Below are 15,820 nucleotides of genomic sequence, written 5' to 3'. Positions count from 1 at the left end.
ATTTGTTCAAGGTTATATACTTTATCAAGCAATGACAACATTTTTTTTGTAAGTAGGAAATTAGTAATCAAAGTTTATTAAAGAAGAAAAAAACAAAATTTTTACAGAATATGAGCAGAAGTCTTTGCATTCTTCACCACAAACTGCTTCTGAACATATAAAAACAATTTTAAGTGTTTGTTGGTTTCCTCAACCATTTAGTTATGAATTACTTACACACATTTTTCTACGTATGAATACAAAAGGCCAGTTTCAGGAAAAGCATCGGTGCTCATTCAAACACAGTTAAACAGAACAGAGCCATCGTTAACGTTATCAGTAACCTCTGTTATTAAGCAACATCTTTTCCTACTACAACAAGCCAAAATGTCTGCTGTGAAAAAGGGCTGCTATTCTCAAAATATCCATTTCACTCCTAAGTGCTGTTTGCCAAATACTCAAACACAATGCATCACATATCCTGACACAGACGTGATAGTTTCTTAAGGAAAACACAACAGTGACGCATCATAAACGGAGATGGTTAAACGCTCAGTTCACACAGACGCCGCAGTGATCCTACAATGCTGACCTGCCCCCACCAAAAGCATCAATACAGACAGACAATAGCCGTGTTGTTTCCGTAGAAGGGTCTAGATCAATGTGCTGCAGGTGTAAGTCTGGAAGGTGTGAGAGACAGAGAGGGGAGAGAATGGCAGGGTCAGAGGAGCATGAGTAACGAGGCAGATAGGAAGACAGAACACTTTCACCATGATGACGTTAAAGTGTGTAATGCAACAAGTCCCGTCACACTCTACAAAAAAATCTCATGTCATCTTTCGGTTTTCTACAAAGTGGTGAGAAGATCTGCAGGAGGCGGGACAAGCCGCCTCTTTGAAGGAGTCCATAGCGAGCAATTATCAATATGGTAGTGGTCAACAATGCAATAGAACTTTCGAGAAAATCAGGTAAGACAGGTTACTATTGCAGACAATGAAATGTTTTCATATACAGAGTAAGCACAAAAACCATGCACAAATTCCCTTTCAAAGTCTGGATCAAGGAACCGGGACAACAATATGTCCAAGTAAGTGTGTTACAGGTTATTTTTGTGTACAGCATGAATTGCATTTTTACATTTTATGAATTGTAATAGTATATTCTTTCTGGAAACCTTTATTATATGCAGTTAACACAGCATACCTTCATGTATGTGATGAAGCAGGCTTCTACCTAAACACCAGGAGGTAGGTAGGTAGGTAGGTAGGTAGGTGTGTGTGTGTGTGTGTGTGTGTGTGTGTGTGTGTGTGTGTGTGTGTGTGTGTGTGTGTGTGTGTGTGTGTGTGTGTGTGTGTGTGTGTGTGTGTGTGTGTGTGTGTGTGACATGGCATCATGACTTGCCAAACCTACACGCCCACTTCCTTAAGCCAAGTGGCGTGTTATTTGTACGCATTTTGAGCTAGAACAGGGGTTGGGTTTAGGAAAAGAAGAAAGCGACAGTTGAGTTTAGGAAACGTGACACGATCCCCGGTAGCCTGGGGGGAAAGTCCTGTGTTTTACCCATCCACCACCCCGACCAACCTCCGTACACAGATTTTCGCCCTTTCATACTACTCGCTACGGCGTAAATTCACACGCAATCACAAGGTAATGTAAGTCAATGGAGGCCAAACGGCGTTGATAAACACGCTAAATAGCGAGTATGCGTCTTTATAACACGGCAATAATGGCATACGAATTGGCGGGTCATGCATACGCCATTTCATGAAATCAGTCTGGGGTGTGTGTGTGCATTGTTTAACCCTTGTGTTGTCTTCCCATCAATTTTTCGACACCTTTTTTTTCACAGTTTGTTTTTGCCTTTTCCAACGTTTTAAATAGTAAAATTTTTCTTTACACATTTTCAGCGCTTATTTCTGATATAAAAAAAAAATTGAATTTGACCCGAAGTCAACACAAGGGTTAAGAAATAGATGTAAGTAAGGAGGAAAACTATACAAAGAAAACTCAACAATGTGTTTGACAAGATGACGTAAAGCCCAAATTTTTCAAGTATAAAACTTTGGTATTAAATAGGTTATGTTCAATGACACAAGATTTTACTCCACAAATTTTTTTTACAATTTAAAGGCCAAATACAATGTCATTGATTCAATAAAAAAAGACCTTGGGAAACTCAAAATGACAGAGCTTTAAAAAAATATATATAATTATATCCTCACCCATCACATTCATCCAAGCAAAGAGATGAACATAACCACACCCATGAACTGTGTGAAGAGGATGAGTGGAGTGAAGAAGGACCACACTGGCCAAAGGGCCATGTTTAAGCTGCAAGGAAAGTACAATTACACTTGTAAATATGCACAATTTGAATTAGTATGTCATTATTGATAAATCATAAATATTCATTGTACACAGGTGTCTCCTACACATGACAGCTGCTGCAGAGAAAGAATGTGGGAGGCTATACAATGCCTGTGAATAGATAGTGAAGTTTGACAAAAACAAGCGTACTCCACTCAAAACAAGTTCACGCTTGGCGCTCTCCCTAAGGCAACGTCCAAAGTTTTGCATTCGACAGCTTCCCATTTATGATTTAATCAGTGGCTCCAACCAACCATATAAGCGACACAAATTCATATGAACATTGAATCATTATTTAAACAAGGTGGATTAGCTAATCACAGGACAAAGGAAGCTAAGAGCCCACTCAATTCAGGTAACTGTTGAAACTTGAGATGTCAGAGATCAAATAACCGGCATTACACATTAATGCAGGGATCTTCAACAGGGGGTCCGGGACCCCTACAGTCTTTTTAAGCAAAAATGGGGGTCAACCTAGGCAAATTGCAACAGAAGCCAACTCAACTGATTTTGTATCCTCAGTATGTCCTGAGTAAGGGAAAAAAAAAAAAAACTATATTTGGGTCTTCGAAAAAGACCCAAATATAGCCTATTCGTACACCTATTCATTCTTTTTCTCTTGTGAATATGCTAAACATTTTAACCTTTAAATATCACCATGAAAATTACTGAGTTGATTACTTACATTAAGACAAACAAAAAAGTAGTTTTTTTTTTAATTTTGGTAACATGAGCAAACGGTGCATAATAATGTATGCGCTAATTTGTATAAATACCACAACATATCTAAACGTTGGATATAGCCAGGTGAAAATGTATTGTAGAATCTTGTTGACATCTTACAGTAAAAGACTACAGAGGCAAACAAATGTCACCATTAGGGGCAGAGATTCAGTCATTCATTCAAGGTCCGCTCAACTGTCAATCAACTGTCACTAAGGTACACTCAGGTAAGAAAGATTTCCTTTTGTGTCTCCTACATGGATTATTCAATCTACATTAATAAAAACATACCTGGTGATCAACTACAATTTATTGGGAACACCTGGATGTGTGTACGACTATTATGGTGAGCTGCACAAATTCAATGCAGATGGCCTGTGACGAGAATGAAGATGAGATTCTGGGTAGATGGGTAATTAATTAATTTTTTATTAATCCCGCAAGGGGAAATTACAATGTTTTCACTCTGTTCTTATTACACACAGGCCTGAATTACACACACATGCTCAGCACCTATACATGCACTAATGGAGAGATGTCAGAGTGAGGGAGCACCTTGACAGTGCCCACTGGCCCCTCTCCAAAGTATGGGGACTTGAACCAGCAACCCTCCGGTTCCCAACCCATCTCCCTACTGACTGAGCTACTGCCACCCCAAAGTTGAGGGCTCGTCCGCGATCCTAGTAGCCTAAATGGGTTTCATTCAGACCTTAACATTAAGTTTTTTACTGTTATATGTCAACAAGATTCAACAATACATTTTCAGCTGGCTACAGTGCCTTGCGAAAGTATTCGGCCCCCTTGAACGTTTCGACCTTTTGCCACATTTCAGGCCTCAAACATAAAGATATAAAACTGTAATTTTTTGTGAAGAATCAACAACAAGTGGGACACAATCATGAAGTGGAACGAAATTTATTGGATATTTCAAACCTTTTAAACAAATAAAAAACTGAAATATTGGGCGTGCAAAATTATTCAGCCCCCTTAAGTTAATACTTTGTAGCGCCACCTTTTGCTGCGATTACAGCTGTAAGTCGCTTGGGGTATGTCTCTATCAGTTTTGCACATTGAGAGACTGACATTTTTGCCCATTCCTCCTTGCAAAACAGCTCGAGCTCAGTGAGGTTGGATGGAGAGCGTTTGTGAACAGCAGTTTTCCGTTCTTTCCACAGATTCTCGATTGGATTCAGGTCTGGACTTTGACTTGGCCATTCTAACACCTGGATATGTTTATTTGTGAACCATTCCATTGTAGATTTTGCTTTATGTTTTGGATCATTGTCTTGTTGGAAGACAAATCTCCGTCCCAGTCTCAGATCTTTTGCAGACTCCATCAGGTTTTCTTCCAGAATGGTCCTGTATTTGGCTCCATCCATCTTCCCATCAATTTTAACCATCTTCCCTGTCCCTGCTGAAGAAAAGCAGGCCCAAACCATGATGCTCGCCACCACCATGTTTGACAGTGGGGATGGTGTGTTCAGGGTGATGAGCTGTGTTGCTTTTACGCCAAACATAACGTTTTGCATTGTTGCCAAAAAGTTCGATTTTGGTTTCATCTGACCACAGCACCTTCTTCCACATGTTTGGTGTGTCTCCCAGGTGGCTTTGGCGCAAACTTTAAACGACACTTTTTATGGATATCTTTAAGAAATGGCTTTCTTCTTGCCACTCTTCCATAAAGGCCAGATTTGTGCAGTAAACGACTGATTGTTGTCCTATGGACAGAGTCTCCCACCTCAGCTGTAGATCTCTGCAGTTCATCCAGAGTGATCATGGGCCTCTTGGCTGCATCTCTGATCAGTCTTCTCATTGTATGAGCTGAAAGTTTAGAGGGACGGCCGGGTCTTCGTAGATTTGTAGTGGTCTGATACTCCTTCCATTTCAATATTATCGCTTGCACAGTGCTCCTTGGGATGTTTAAAGCTTGGGAAATCTTTTTGTATCCAAATCCGGCTTTAAACTTCTCCACAACAGTATCTCGGACCTGCCTGGTGTGTTCCTTGTTCTTCATGATGCTCTCTGCGCTTTACACGGACCTCTGAGACTATCACAGAGCAGGTGCATTTATACGGAGACTTGATTACACACAGCTGGATTCTATTTATCATCATTAGTCATTTAGGTCAACATTGGATCATTCAGAGATCCTCACTGAACTTCTGGAGAGAGTTTGCTGCACTGAAAGTAAAGGGGCTGAATAATTTTGCACGCCCACTTTTTCAGTTTTTTATTTGTTAAAAAAGTTTGAAATAGCCAATGAATTTCGTTCCACTTCATAATTGGGACCCACTTGTTGTTGATTCTTCACAAAAAATTACAGTTTTATATCTTTATGTTTGAGGCCTGAAATGTGGCAAAAGGTCGAAACGTTCAAGGGGGCCGAATACTTTCGCAAGGCACTGTTTACCCAATGTTAAGATCTGTTGTGGTATTCACACAAATTAGCACATACCTAGGCAAGGCAAGGCACCTTTATTTGTATAGCACATTTCAGCAACAGGGCAATTCAAAGTGCTTTACATACAACACATTAAAGAGTAATTAGATTATGCACCGTTTGCCCCTGTCAACAAACAATTTAAAAAAAACTTTTAATACATTTTTTTCAACTCAGTAATTTTCATGGTGATATCTAAAGGTTAATATTTGTACCGTATTTACGTGAGAAAAATAATGAATAGGCATATGGTAAGAATAGGACTCAGGACATAGAATATACAAAATCAGCTGAGTTTGCTTCTGTTGCAATTTGTCCTACCTTTTTTCATAAAATGACTAGACTACTAGGGGATCCTCAGAGTCAATGCAGGGGGGCCTCCAAATTAATGTTAATTAAAACTTTAAAAAAAATCATGAATCTAACATATTAAGAGCAAATATAAATCCCCACTTACTGGCCTGATCTTCACTGATATACAGAGAAATGGTGGATGGATATGCACAAGTGTAAATAATATCCAAGTTTCTATAAATAGGAGTGCCTTGTTGATTGTACATGTCCACAAATATTCCAAAATAGTTCCAAACAAAGTCCTATTCACACGGGACTAGCATTACCAGAAACTCACGTGATTTAGGAATAACCCCCCACGTCTTTGTTTCGTGCGGGACAATTACATGGGATAAGTAAAGGTTATTATGTATTTCTTAAGCGGGTTTAAAATATTAAAGTCCGTGCACACCCACAGGTGTGTTCAATATTGTATAGGAGAAGAGTGAGCACAATCTGTACAGTCTCCAACAAAAGACTTATTTGCACACGACTAGTATTACCAGTCGACCTCATGGGATTTAGAAATTGTCCCCCCCATCTGTGTTTGTGCAGCGCATTCGCACAGGATGTGAAGTCTGTATTTTACTTTAATCTACTGACATCTATCTCACAGATATGATGTCAAGGCTCTGTCAAAACTTTCATTTATAATTGGCAATGCAGCCAATATGACCCCAAAATCACAGAGATGGCAATTTACATGGGACTAGTATTATCACACAATGTCTGTGTTTGGTGAAATATGGTAGGTCATTTTTTACTTGACAAATTACTGACATGGCAGGTCCACGCGGGATTAAAGTCACAGTAGTCTACTGTATATTGACAAAGTTTTTCTCCTACCCTGGAATGTTGTGTGGACTAGCCAATGAGAGTGCAGCTGTGCTGGGTCTCAAATCGTGCACTTCTGTACTTAAACTAGCTATTTTGAGTACACAGTGCGTTCACGCTGTCGGAAGTGTGGCCAAATGCAGTGCACTAGAAGTACCCAGATGGTGCACTCATAACGGTCAAAATGTTGAGTGTGGAACGACGAACACTTTCCTCCAACGGTCGCCATCTTGGTTACCCAAGAACTGTGGGTGGGGAGGGGCCACCAAAAGGAGGACACGATGACGAGTCCTGCAACGTAATCCCGTCATGATTTTGGTACCGCAAATTATAACGTATATTGGTACAATACTGTAACATGCAAGCAAGCTAACCTTAGCTAACAGCAGCACAGTTTAACCACTGGCAAATAAGTTTTAACTTAGCGTTACATGTGTTGTGGCATACGTTTGGTGTTGTTTATTGTGTTAAATTGTCGTCCTCACTGTAGAAGATTTTAGTGTTAGATGTGTGATCTTAACAAGTTGTGAATATTCAGCTGGGAACGTTGGCTCGGTAACAGTGATCAGCTGATAATTGTCTACCAGTAACGTTAACAGTAATGTTATAATGTTTCAACAGTGCCGTTTCTGCCTCGATCTGATGTACAGTACATAAGCCATCTTGTTAGGGACAGACGAGGACACAAGCTCCCTCATTCAGGGGTGAGGATGGCCATCAGAAGGATTCCCTGGAGAGTCTGAAAGTCTACCCTTATGTCACTTTCCCCATCAAACTACAGCACCAGCACTGTATCGTTCAGCTGGCAGTACCGCCTGGTGTTTGGAGCCTGTAGAGCTATAAGCACAGGACCGTCTTTTAAAATAAAATTCTATTAAATGTATTTCATGTTGTGTTATCTTTTGCATTGCACTTCGCATGACTGTAGCAAGCATAATTAATAGAAGAATGTGTTCTATTTAAACGTCAATTCACGCTTGTATTCTCACTGTATGAAGACCATTTAGAACACAGAAAATTGTGACTTAAAATAGCTTATTTAATAAGTATAATATTCCACTTGGCAGGAGTAACGTTACAGGAATTTACTATTACACAGTGGTGCGTAAATGTATCTAAAGGGTGTACATATGATGTTGTGAGCCTTAATAAAATGCTCATTGTAGCTAGAAACAGAAAATTATAAGTTAGATGGTTTGTCTATTAGGTAAATTGTAAGGGTAATGCTTCACAGCAACAGTCTAGGGGCCGCAAGATTTTTCTCATAAAACCATTGAGCATTACAAGTACGCAAATGAACAGTTATACATTACCCACTTTTTAAGCAGAAACATAAAATATACATAATTAAAAAAATTAAACAGGGAGCAACAACAAAAAAAGAATATCAACATACTGGTACGTTTTCATCTAATAGGAGGCGGACGACACGACAGCGTTGTCGCAATCTTCTTCTCCTCACGTGAAACGGGGCGAACGCAAGCAACAATCAAAATCATATTCATCTTTAATGAAATATCAAGAACGAAGCAGGAATGTATTTCTCCCGTAAAACGATAGGTGGCGGGAATGCTCTGCCCGCGTGAAATTCACAATTTCACAAAAAAAAGAAGGGATGAAATGTTGCGATTGTCATTTCCAGTAAGGGCATAACGGCTGTGCGCGATTTGAGACAACACTCCCCTGTCCAAATTTACGCACTATGCAAGCCAGTACGTAGTGTACAAAGTGTACTTCCTGTTAGTCGAAGTGCGCAGTTTGAGACACACTGTAAGGTCACAGACAACCTCCATAATTATTACAAATTACTAGAGGTCCCCAGGTAGTACTAGTCCCATGCGAATAGGGCTTTAACAATGTTCTAATGGGTTTCTAGTATTACCAAAACAACAGAATCAACATATCAGCTACCTGTCCAGCATGAATGAGCAGAGAGTATTGGTCTTATAGCACATTTGTCAACAATCCAGAAATACACTAAAATCTTTGGCTGCCCACATACTTTGGTGTACTTTTGCTCTGAGCCTGTTTTTTATGGTTTGAGCTAGGTAAATTTCATTTAATTAGGTCAATTAATTGAAGATTATTATTATCTATGGTCATTTCGGTTACTATTATGCGTTACTATTTGGACAACCTATACGTTCAATGAGCTAATATTGTTTCACCTCTCATTATGTGCCCAAATCATTAGAAATTGCTCATTTAAACAGGAGAGGCACGTACAGGGTGTCTGAAAGAATGTCCTATATTGTATCTGTTGCCGTTTTACCTGCAAGATGCAGCAATAAAGGCTGCAGTGGTGATGGGAGGAATGGCAGGGTACTCTTGCTCGTAGTGCTGGATGCCTTTGAACCACTCCAGGTACACAATGCAAAACATGGCCAGAGACAGGCAGATCCCAAGGAGTATCAGACCCACATTGAACCACCAACTAGAAAAAGTTAAAAGGAGGGACTTTTTTTAATACCTGAAGGAAATAGGTTATGTTATTAAAGCTATTTATATACAAAAGACAGTATTGTTTACAACACCACAAAAGGCTTCCCAGTGGTATCAGTAACTGCGGTTCATTGGTATCATATACCAGTGATTTCACTGAAAAGATTTTTTTTATGTTTTCCTTAAACAATAACCTTTCATGACAATAAATGCTTTCAGACACCAAGGCCAAGTTTAGTATTATGTTTCTTATTGTGTGTTCTTCGTGACTGACCTTTTGATATCATTGTTCTCAATTATGTTGCGGAGAAAATCCACATAGTACGTCACGCCCATAGATGACACGATCCAGAAAATGGAGTGTCTGTTAATGCGAGGGAGAGGTTTAGCATCTTTTTCCTCCTGACCTGAAAAGTAAAGTTTCAAAAAAAGTCTATTTAAAAGGAAGCTTTACTTTAGAAAAGTAAAGATCAAAGTACAGATTATAACATATTGATTCATAGCAAATTACAGTTAATTATTACTTAACAATTCACATGCCCACAAAAGGTTTGGCTACAGTCTTAAAGCATTTCACCATCAAGTAGAAATGGGAACACCAAATGACAAAGAAAATGAAATACTAAGATATAGCCTACTGAAAGGGTTACAGTATGGTATAGAATTTTGCAAATATAAGATGTGTCTTGCCTTAACAGAATGTGCTAAATCCCAAACTTTCAGGGTTGAGGAGCTTTAATGGGGAAACGGATAGCTTTCTTTGAGATAATCTTACTTCTCATAGAGGTATTAATCTCTATAATTTACTGGTTGATTAAACATATCAGAGCCTGTTGGCTGCTGAAGTGCTTCAGCATGCTGGTCTACTCTGGGCAGGGTTCACAATGAACTCCATGCCCTAAACAAGTAGTTGGCTTACAACAGAAAGGTATGTAAATTGCAATAAAAGCAGCTATGAATAAAAAAGTACAAATGTTTTGTACAAATTTTTTATCGGTTACTTATATTACAGTTATTAGATTACACTGGCGAAGAGATGACCCTTAGATTGAGGACAGTGTAGGAGTAGTTTCCCTGTATTATGTTGCTGAGCTGGAACAGCGTTTGCTCACAGTCAAAACAATCAAGAATTGCTGGATTTCTGCCAGTGACGGCCTCAAAGTTGGACAATTGTCCACCATAAAACCTCCCTTAGACTGAAAATGATGCAATCCCAAATAACATATATCTTTCTGCTATTACGTTAGTTTTGTGAAAAGAAATTCCGAGCTGTTTAACTATCTAGCTAGTGTAATACAAACTGGCCATTCAGCAAATTTAACCATAAAATGTAGCTCCTTTTCTCACAACAATGTTAGCTCAGGTTAGCCAGCAAGATGTGGTTATTTGACACCGGGTGTTAGTGCCCGAACAGGATTTATATACCGTTACCACTGTATTAATAACGTTAGCGTTTCCTTCAGTTATTAACGGTTAACATTAGCTCTGTCAGAAAACTAGCTAGTTAAAGTTGGCTAACGGTTCTGAAGCTTACTTTTTTCATCTTCGTCACCATTTGTCGTTGTCTGCATAAGAAACTCCGCATCTCTCTTAAATCTATTCCGCAATGTTGCTAACTCACTGTCGTTAAGCATGTTGATGCTAAATTTAAGTTACACAGCTCTAAGGCTAACACCATAGACAGTATATAAGAAGGATAACACCTTTGGATAACACAAGTGATCAGAAGGTACTTCCTGTTAGACAGAGTCGCTTTTTATGACGCACTCGAAAGCGACAGCTGTAGTTTTGTTTTACTGGAACTAACCATAGGAAATAACACACATAAAGTCGATAAATACGCATCACAAACTAATAATTTACCTCAGACATTTATAAGAAGTAAACTTAAGTAACCCGAGTACATTACGGCTTTAAAAGGCTTTACTTCTGGTGCATTTGAAGCATTATTATCCTTTACTTTTTAATTAATCCTTTAATGCATTCTTTTTTTCCCCCTTGTGCAAATAAATAAACTTACATAATCTAAGGTACCTTGAGAATAGAAAACATGCTTGGAACTTGTAAAGCATTACACTGTAATCATAACATTTAGAGTATACAAACAGTGATTGCCAAATTAAACCTTTGAATATTATTGTTCATTTTGTTCATTCATTATCTGTACTCTAGTACAAAAAACGTTTGTTGCAATCACTTGAGATACATTTTGTACATCCTCCACAAAGACCATCTTGACACAAGAAGCATCAAACAAACTGGACCACCGGGATGGAAATAAAACATACCCTCAAGGGGTAACTAAAGATTTTTGAATGAAAAAGTCTGACAGGGCATTTGCTCCCATTCCTCCTCATACAACACAGCTGGCTGTATTCCAACATTTATCTTGAATGTATAATTTTACATAGCGCGGGCAAGAATCTGACACTGCTGATTACGTTCAACCTGGCATGGAGAGGCACGTGCAGTGAATAAAGGTGAATACTTGCTGCAACCACTTATTCAGTCACAATCTGCATCCCAATGCCAATTTATTAGGGACATCCAACTAATGCAGTTTAATGCAGTACTGCAATAAATCTCAAATCACTAAAAAGGTATAATGTTAAACTCAAACTTATTTCTTCTTTCAGAAGTGACACTCTCACTTCAGTACCCAAGGTAAAAAATGTACATTGTTCAGATCGCTGACAGCAATTGAGACCAAAGTTCAGGGATGAAACTGCCCCATACAAAAGATATGGCCACACAGTTAATCCTGCAATATCAAATGGCAGAAATAAAACAATCTCAGATTTCTGTGCAACAGTAAAGACAGGCATAGTTTAGTTTTTTTCCTAAAGTATCCCTGAGTCTGGATTAAAACAAAAGATTTAAGCAATATTGAGTCCCAGTGTAGACCAGAAAACACTTCTTTTTTTTTTTTTTTCTTCTTTTTTTTTTTTTTTTTAATACTAGCAAACTTGAGTAAGAGCTTGACTAATTCCCAAAGTATGCAATATACAATTACAGGTAAGCAGTGTGATGAATGAGCATCAGTGTTAAACCTGCTGGGATTAGCAGGGCTTCATAAAGCTGGGCAGATTTCCTCCTGCAGCTCCTCCTGTGTGTGTGTGTGTGTGTGTGTGTGTGTGTGTGTGTGTGTGTGTGTGTGTGTGTGTGTGTGTGTGTGTGTGTGTGTGTGTGTGTGTGTGTGTGTGTGTGTGTGTGTGTGTGTGTGTGTGTGTGTGTGTGTGTGTGTGTACAGGGTAAAGGGGCTGCTCATTCTAGCGGTGGAAAATCAGACAGCATTAAAACTTCACCTGAGGCTGACACCAAGCGTCTTGCTTCTATGGAGCTTCTGTGTCCCTGGCCAAGTGAACCTCGTTCGGGGTGCCGAGGAATGTGCATTAGCTTCGTCCCGTGTGAGAGTCAAATTCACCTCAGGTGCACCTCTCCTGTTTCCCTTCCCCCACTCCAACATCCAATCCCACAGATAAGATGCCGTTTCCCAGCCTTAGTGTGGGCTTGGAATGTGGAACAGAGCAGCCGTCTACCACGATTGTCATTTCATACATTAAAACATCACTGACACGGTGTAAGGTAATGCGAAGACATCTTCCTCATGCTGACTAGGCCACTGCAACCTGTAAAACTACTAAATGGGAACAGGACACCTACTTCTGTTAGAAAAATTATTTAATCTTTGAGATTAGGTCACCTGTACAAAAACATCCAAGGTAGGATGGCAGACAACAATGGCTTTTAAATTTTAAAAGTCTATGAACAACATACATTTCATGGCAGACGGGTTAGATGAACAGGTCTACTTTACAAGTCTAACTCTGTCTTTCAATACTCTAAATTTGGGATTGTTGTTGATCTTCTTGTTGAAAAGTGCTAGCACTTCTTCCTCCTTTTTAAAATTTCCATCCCCAGTGAAAGAGTAGTATGCTGCCAAAACCTGTTAGGAGGAACAAGCTCTTAAAATCATATCAAACCAAAGACAACTGTAATATTTACAGGAACAATGTGCTGGGATTAGAAGTCAAATGTTGTACAAACAAAGAAATAAGGACTCATGTCCCCAGAGTAATTAAAATACTTAATTTCCCTCACCTTCTTCCTGAGTTTCTTTACGGGCAGTTCCTGGTCATCTGAGTCTCTCAGTACTGCCTTGATATTTCCCTTCCAGTTGAATTTGCCTGTAAATTAATCAGAGACATAGATTTATTCACTCAGGGTCATTTCCTCACTGTCAACAAAATAAGCAACACTGACCCCTAGTGGCTTTATTCTTTTACATCATCATTTATTTTCTAAAACATGTCGGGAATCTTTTACCTTTGGGAACTTCTTGATCCTCAGTCTCCTCTGACATGTCAGCAGCCTCTTGGTCAACTGTAAGAAGAAGATAATACGGTTATATAGTAAGCTCAATACTACCATACACAATTATATAAAAATATTTTTTGAAGGGTATGCTTTCACACAAAAGGACATTGGAGCACACTGCCATAAAATGGACTTTCTGAGAGTAGTTGAGCACTTCCACAAACTTTTTTTTTTAATAAATAAATTTGTATCTAAATTTTGGTGGCCAAACAAGCTTTGCACATACAAGCATTTAGTCATTCCATATTCTCATGTCAGTTTATTAAAAAGACACAAAGATGCCATAAAACAGCAATACACAAGAACTGTTCATAGAACGCTCTAAGGAGAACATTATCACTTTAGAAAATGCCTCACCTGTCTTTGTTTTCTTGCTGGATGTCTTATTTTCAGCACTGTTCTGCTCTTCACCTCCGTCTTCCTCACAGCTGTGCTTTCTCTTTCGGTCCTTTTTTTTCTTTTTGCCTTCTTCTGGCTCCTGTGCCACCATCTTTTCAGCAGCTTTTAAAGCCTTCCCATTTTTCTGCTGACGGGCTTCTTTACGCTCCCGTTTGTTCAGTTTCTTCTTCGCAACTTCTGGATGGCCGTTCTGCTTTTCATTTCCATTAGTATCCACTTTGACTTCAGCCACTGTCTGTTTAGCTTCTTTAGTCTCCTGGGGGGCCTCAGAAGGCTGTCAGATCATGAGTGAGTAATGAAAGTCAGTAAGGATATTGAAAACATGAACTTATTTTTTCTTTCCTTGGCAGAATATATTACAACCAGTCGGCAGAAGGAAAACCACATAAAGGATAACCTAGATATGATAATAACTGGATAAGATAAAGTAAAAAAATGTAGCATGTACTTCAGTGCCACTGGAAGTGAAAGTGAATATTGTTACTTTGGATTTGAACTAAACAATCGAAAACTCGTTCAGCTTTATATATGCTGACAGGCGGTGAAACAACAACAATAAAAGTAACCTTTAATAGAATAACTTACATTGTCCGCTGCAGCGAGAATGTCCCACACTTCATCATGAAGACTGGTGTTAGCTATTTTAAGACTGTTTCTCATCCAGTTCTGAGGAAAAGACCAAACATGTAAATGGATGCGTGCAAGACCCCACAACACACACATGCTTGTGTCTACCTCAGTCACAAAAAAAACTAACTGTAACTGTTCATTACAGTGCGATCAATAAAACTTAAAAAAATATTGGTACAGGCTGAAGTATACAAACCTGAAACTTGGCCTTCTTTCTTGGGACGTTATCATACGAACTGACTTGTTGAAGCACATCCTTGAGCTTTGCACTGACTCCAGGTTTGTCCATTGCGTCATGGACTCTCTTCATGTGAGGAATTATCAAGTTAAAAAAACAACAACTCTTTAAACACGTACAGAACGTTAACAGTAATGGGTATCGTCTGTCTGCGTTTTACCTGAATCCACTGCTGCTGTTTCACATCTCCTTTGTTTGCCTTAGCCTCGTAGCCTTTGCCTCCATACTTCTGGTCTTCACTGATACATTTAACGTGGTTCTTGTAGTCGTCACCCCTGTTCAACATGTGCAAAGAAAAACATTACACTGTGAGAATGGAGCATAACGCTAAGTGTTCATAGCTAGAAAACGTTAGCTAAAGGAAACGGAAAACATTTTGAGATAACAGTAAGAACTTGTGATTACCAGAAGTCTTTTCCACAATCGATGCAGGACAGGACCTGGCACCCCCGGCACATGTTCACGTGTTTATCAACCTGAGCTTTTTTCAGGGATTCACCACAGCCGTTGCAGGTGAAGAACACCATTCTTAACGACACGTTTGCTCGACTACAAGATTTGATTCAACCAAAACTGCTATATATGTATTGCTAATACTAGTAACGGTGCCAACGTATATGTTAAACCGAAATCGGTACAATCCTCAAGTGAAAGTGGGAACCGACCGTCCACAGCGCGGTTAAAGCTAACGTTAATGTTATCCAAATAAAGGTAGCTATTGCTAACGTTTTTTAAAGCTAAAATAAACAAATTGCTTAGCTAGGCAGTAGATGGTTTATAAAAGAGGTTCACCAGCTCTTTTCCATTCATAAAAACTTTTCAAAACACACGATGCGCACACCAATTAATACCAACACACTAGGTAGCTAAGTTACATTAATAGTCTTCCGTGTAAACATGCGACCTGAGAGAGGTTCCGAGTCCGACTAGGGCGGAAACGAATCTTGTACAAAGCCTTTTTTTAGTTATATTCTAGAGATACATTTCTGCTAGTTACACCAATTTAGGACGTTACAATGTATTGCACCATGCATAATTGCGTCTTATAGTCTCAAAAT

At 39.1% G+C, this 15,820-nt stretch overlaps 2 protein-coding genes across 4 annotated transcripts; both read right to left on the bottom strand.

Annotated features, from left to right (window-relative positions):
• Positions 1-58: 58 nt before the first annotated feature.
• Positions 59-12,639, bottom strand: tmem128 (transmembrane protein 128). Of its 3 annotated transcripts, none has more exons than XM_039796497.1 (5): positions 12,424-12,639; positions 9,393-9,525; positions 8,949-9,110; positions 2,202-2,310; positions 59-659 (listed from the first exon to the last, which is right to left on the bottom strand). In XM_039796497.1, the coding sequence occupies exons 1-4, from the start codon at positions 12,509-12,511 to the stop codon at positions 2,211-2,213; spliced, it is 483 nt and encodes a 160-aa protein (XP_039652431.1). In that variant the 5' UTR covers positions 12,512-12,639; the 3' UTR covers positions 59-659; positions 2,202-2,210. The 3 variants fall into 3 exon arrangements, with proteins under 3 accessions (XP_039652431.1, XP_039652430.1, XP_039652432.1); XM_039796496.1 differs by lacking the exon at positions 12,424-12,639 and adding an exon at positions 10,653-10,869; XM_039796498.1 differs by lacking the exons at positions 2,202-2,310; positions 12,424-12,639 and adding an exon at positions 10,653-10,872.
• Positions 12,640-12,781: 142 nt separating this feature from the next.
• On the bottom strand, positions 12,782-15,700 carry lyar (Ly1 antibody reactive homolog (mouse)). Its single transcript, XM_039796495.1, has 8 exons — positions 15,168-15,700; positions 14,923-15,037; positions 14,721-14,828; positions 14,480-14,560; positions 13,853-14,168; positions 13,445-13,501; positions 13,220-13,305; positions 12,782-13,064 (listed from the first exon to the last, which is right to left on the bottom strand). The coding sequence occupies exons 1-8, from the start codon at positions 15,287-15,289 to the stop codon at positions 12,927-12,929; spliced, it is 1,023 nt and encodes a 340-aa protein (XP_039652429.1). The 5' UTR covers positions 15,290-15,700; the 3' UTR covers positions 12,782-12,926.
• Positions 15,701-15,820: the final 120 nt, after the last annotated feature.

The sequence above is a fragment of the Perca fluviatilis genome, chromosome 4 (assembly GCF_010015445.1).
Source record: "Perca fluviatilis chromosome 4, GENO_Pfluv_1.0, whole genome shotgun sequence".
In the NCBI taxonomy this organism is placed as follows: Eukaryota; Metazoa; Chordata; class Actinopteri; order Perciformes; family Percidae; genus Perca; species Perca fluviatilis.
The sequence above is the reverse complement of the archived record's forward strand: the minus strand, read 5'-3'. Positions and strand labels throughout refer to the sequence as shown.

Excerpts from the sequence above, each read along its gene's own strand:
- lyar (XM_039796495.1), bottom strand. The coding sequence starts at position 15,289 with ATGGTGTTCTTCACCTGCAACGGCTGTGGTGAATCCCTGAAAAAAGCT. Across the intron at positions 14,829-14,922 it reads AACAGCAGCAGTGGATTCAG|AGAGTCCATGACGCAATGGA; the intron begins GTAAAACGCAGA and ends CCTCACATGAAG. Across the intron at positions 14,561-14,720 it reads GAAAGAAGGCCAAGTTTCAG|AACTGGATGAGAAACAGTCT; the intron begins GTTTGTATACTT and ends TCTTTTCCTCAG.
- tmem128 (XM_039796496.1), bottom strand. The coding sequence starts at position 10,752 with ATGCTTAACGACAGTGAGTTAGCAACATTGCGGAATAGATTTAAGAGA. Across the intron at positions 9,526-10,652 it reads TGGTGACGAAGATGAAAAAA|GTCAGGAGGAAAAAGATGCT; the intron begins GTAAGCTTCAGA and ends TTTACTTTTCAG. Across the intron at positions 2,311-8,948 it reads TTTATTGCTGCATCTTGCAG|CTTAAACATGGCCCTTTGGC; the intron begins GTAAAACGGCAA and ends CTTTCCTTGCAG.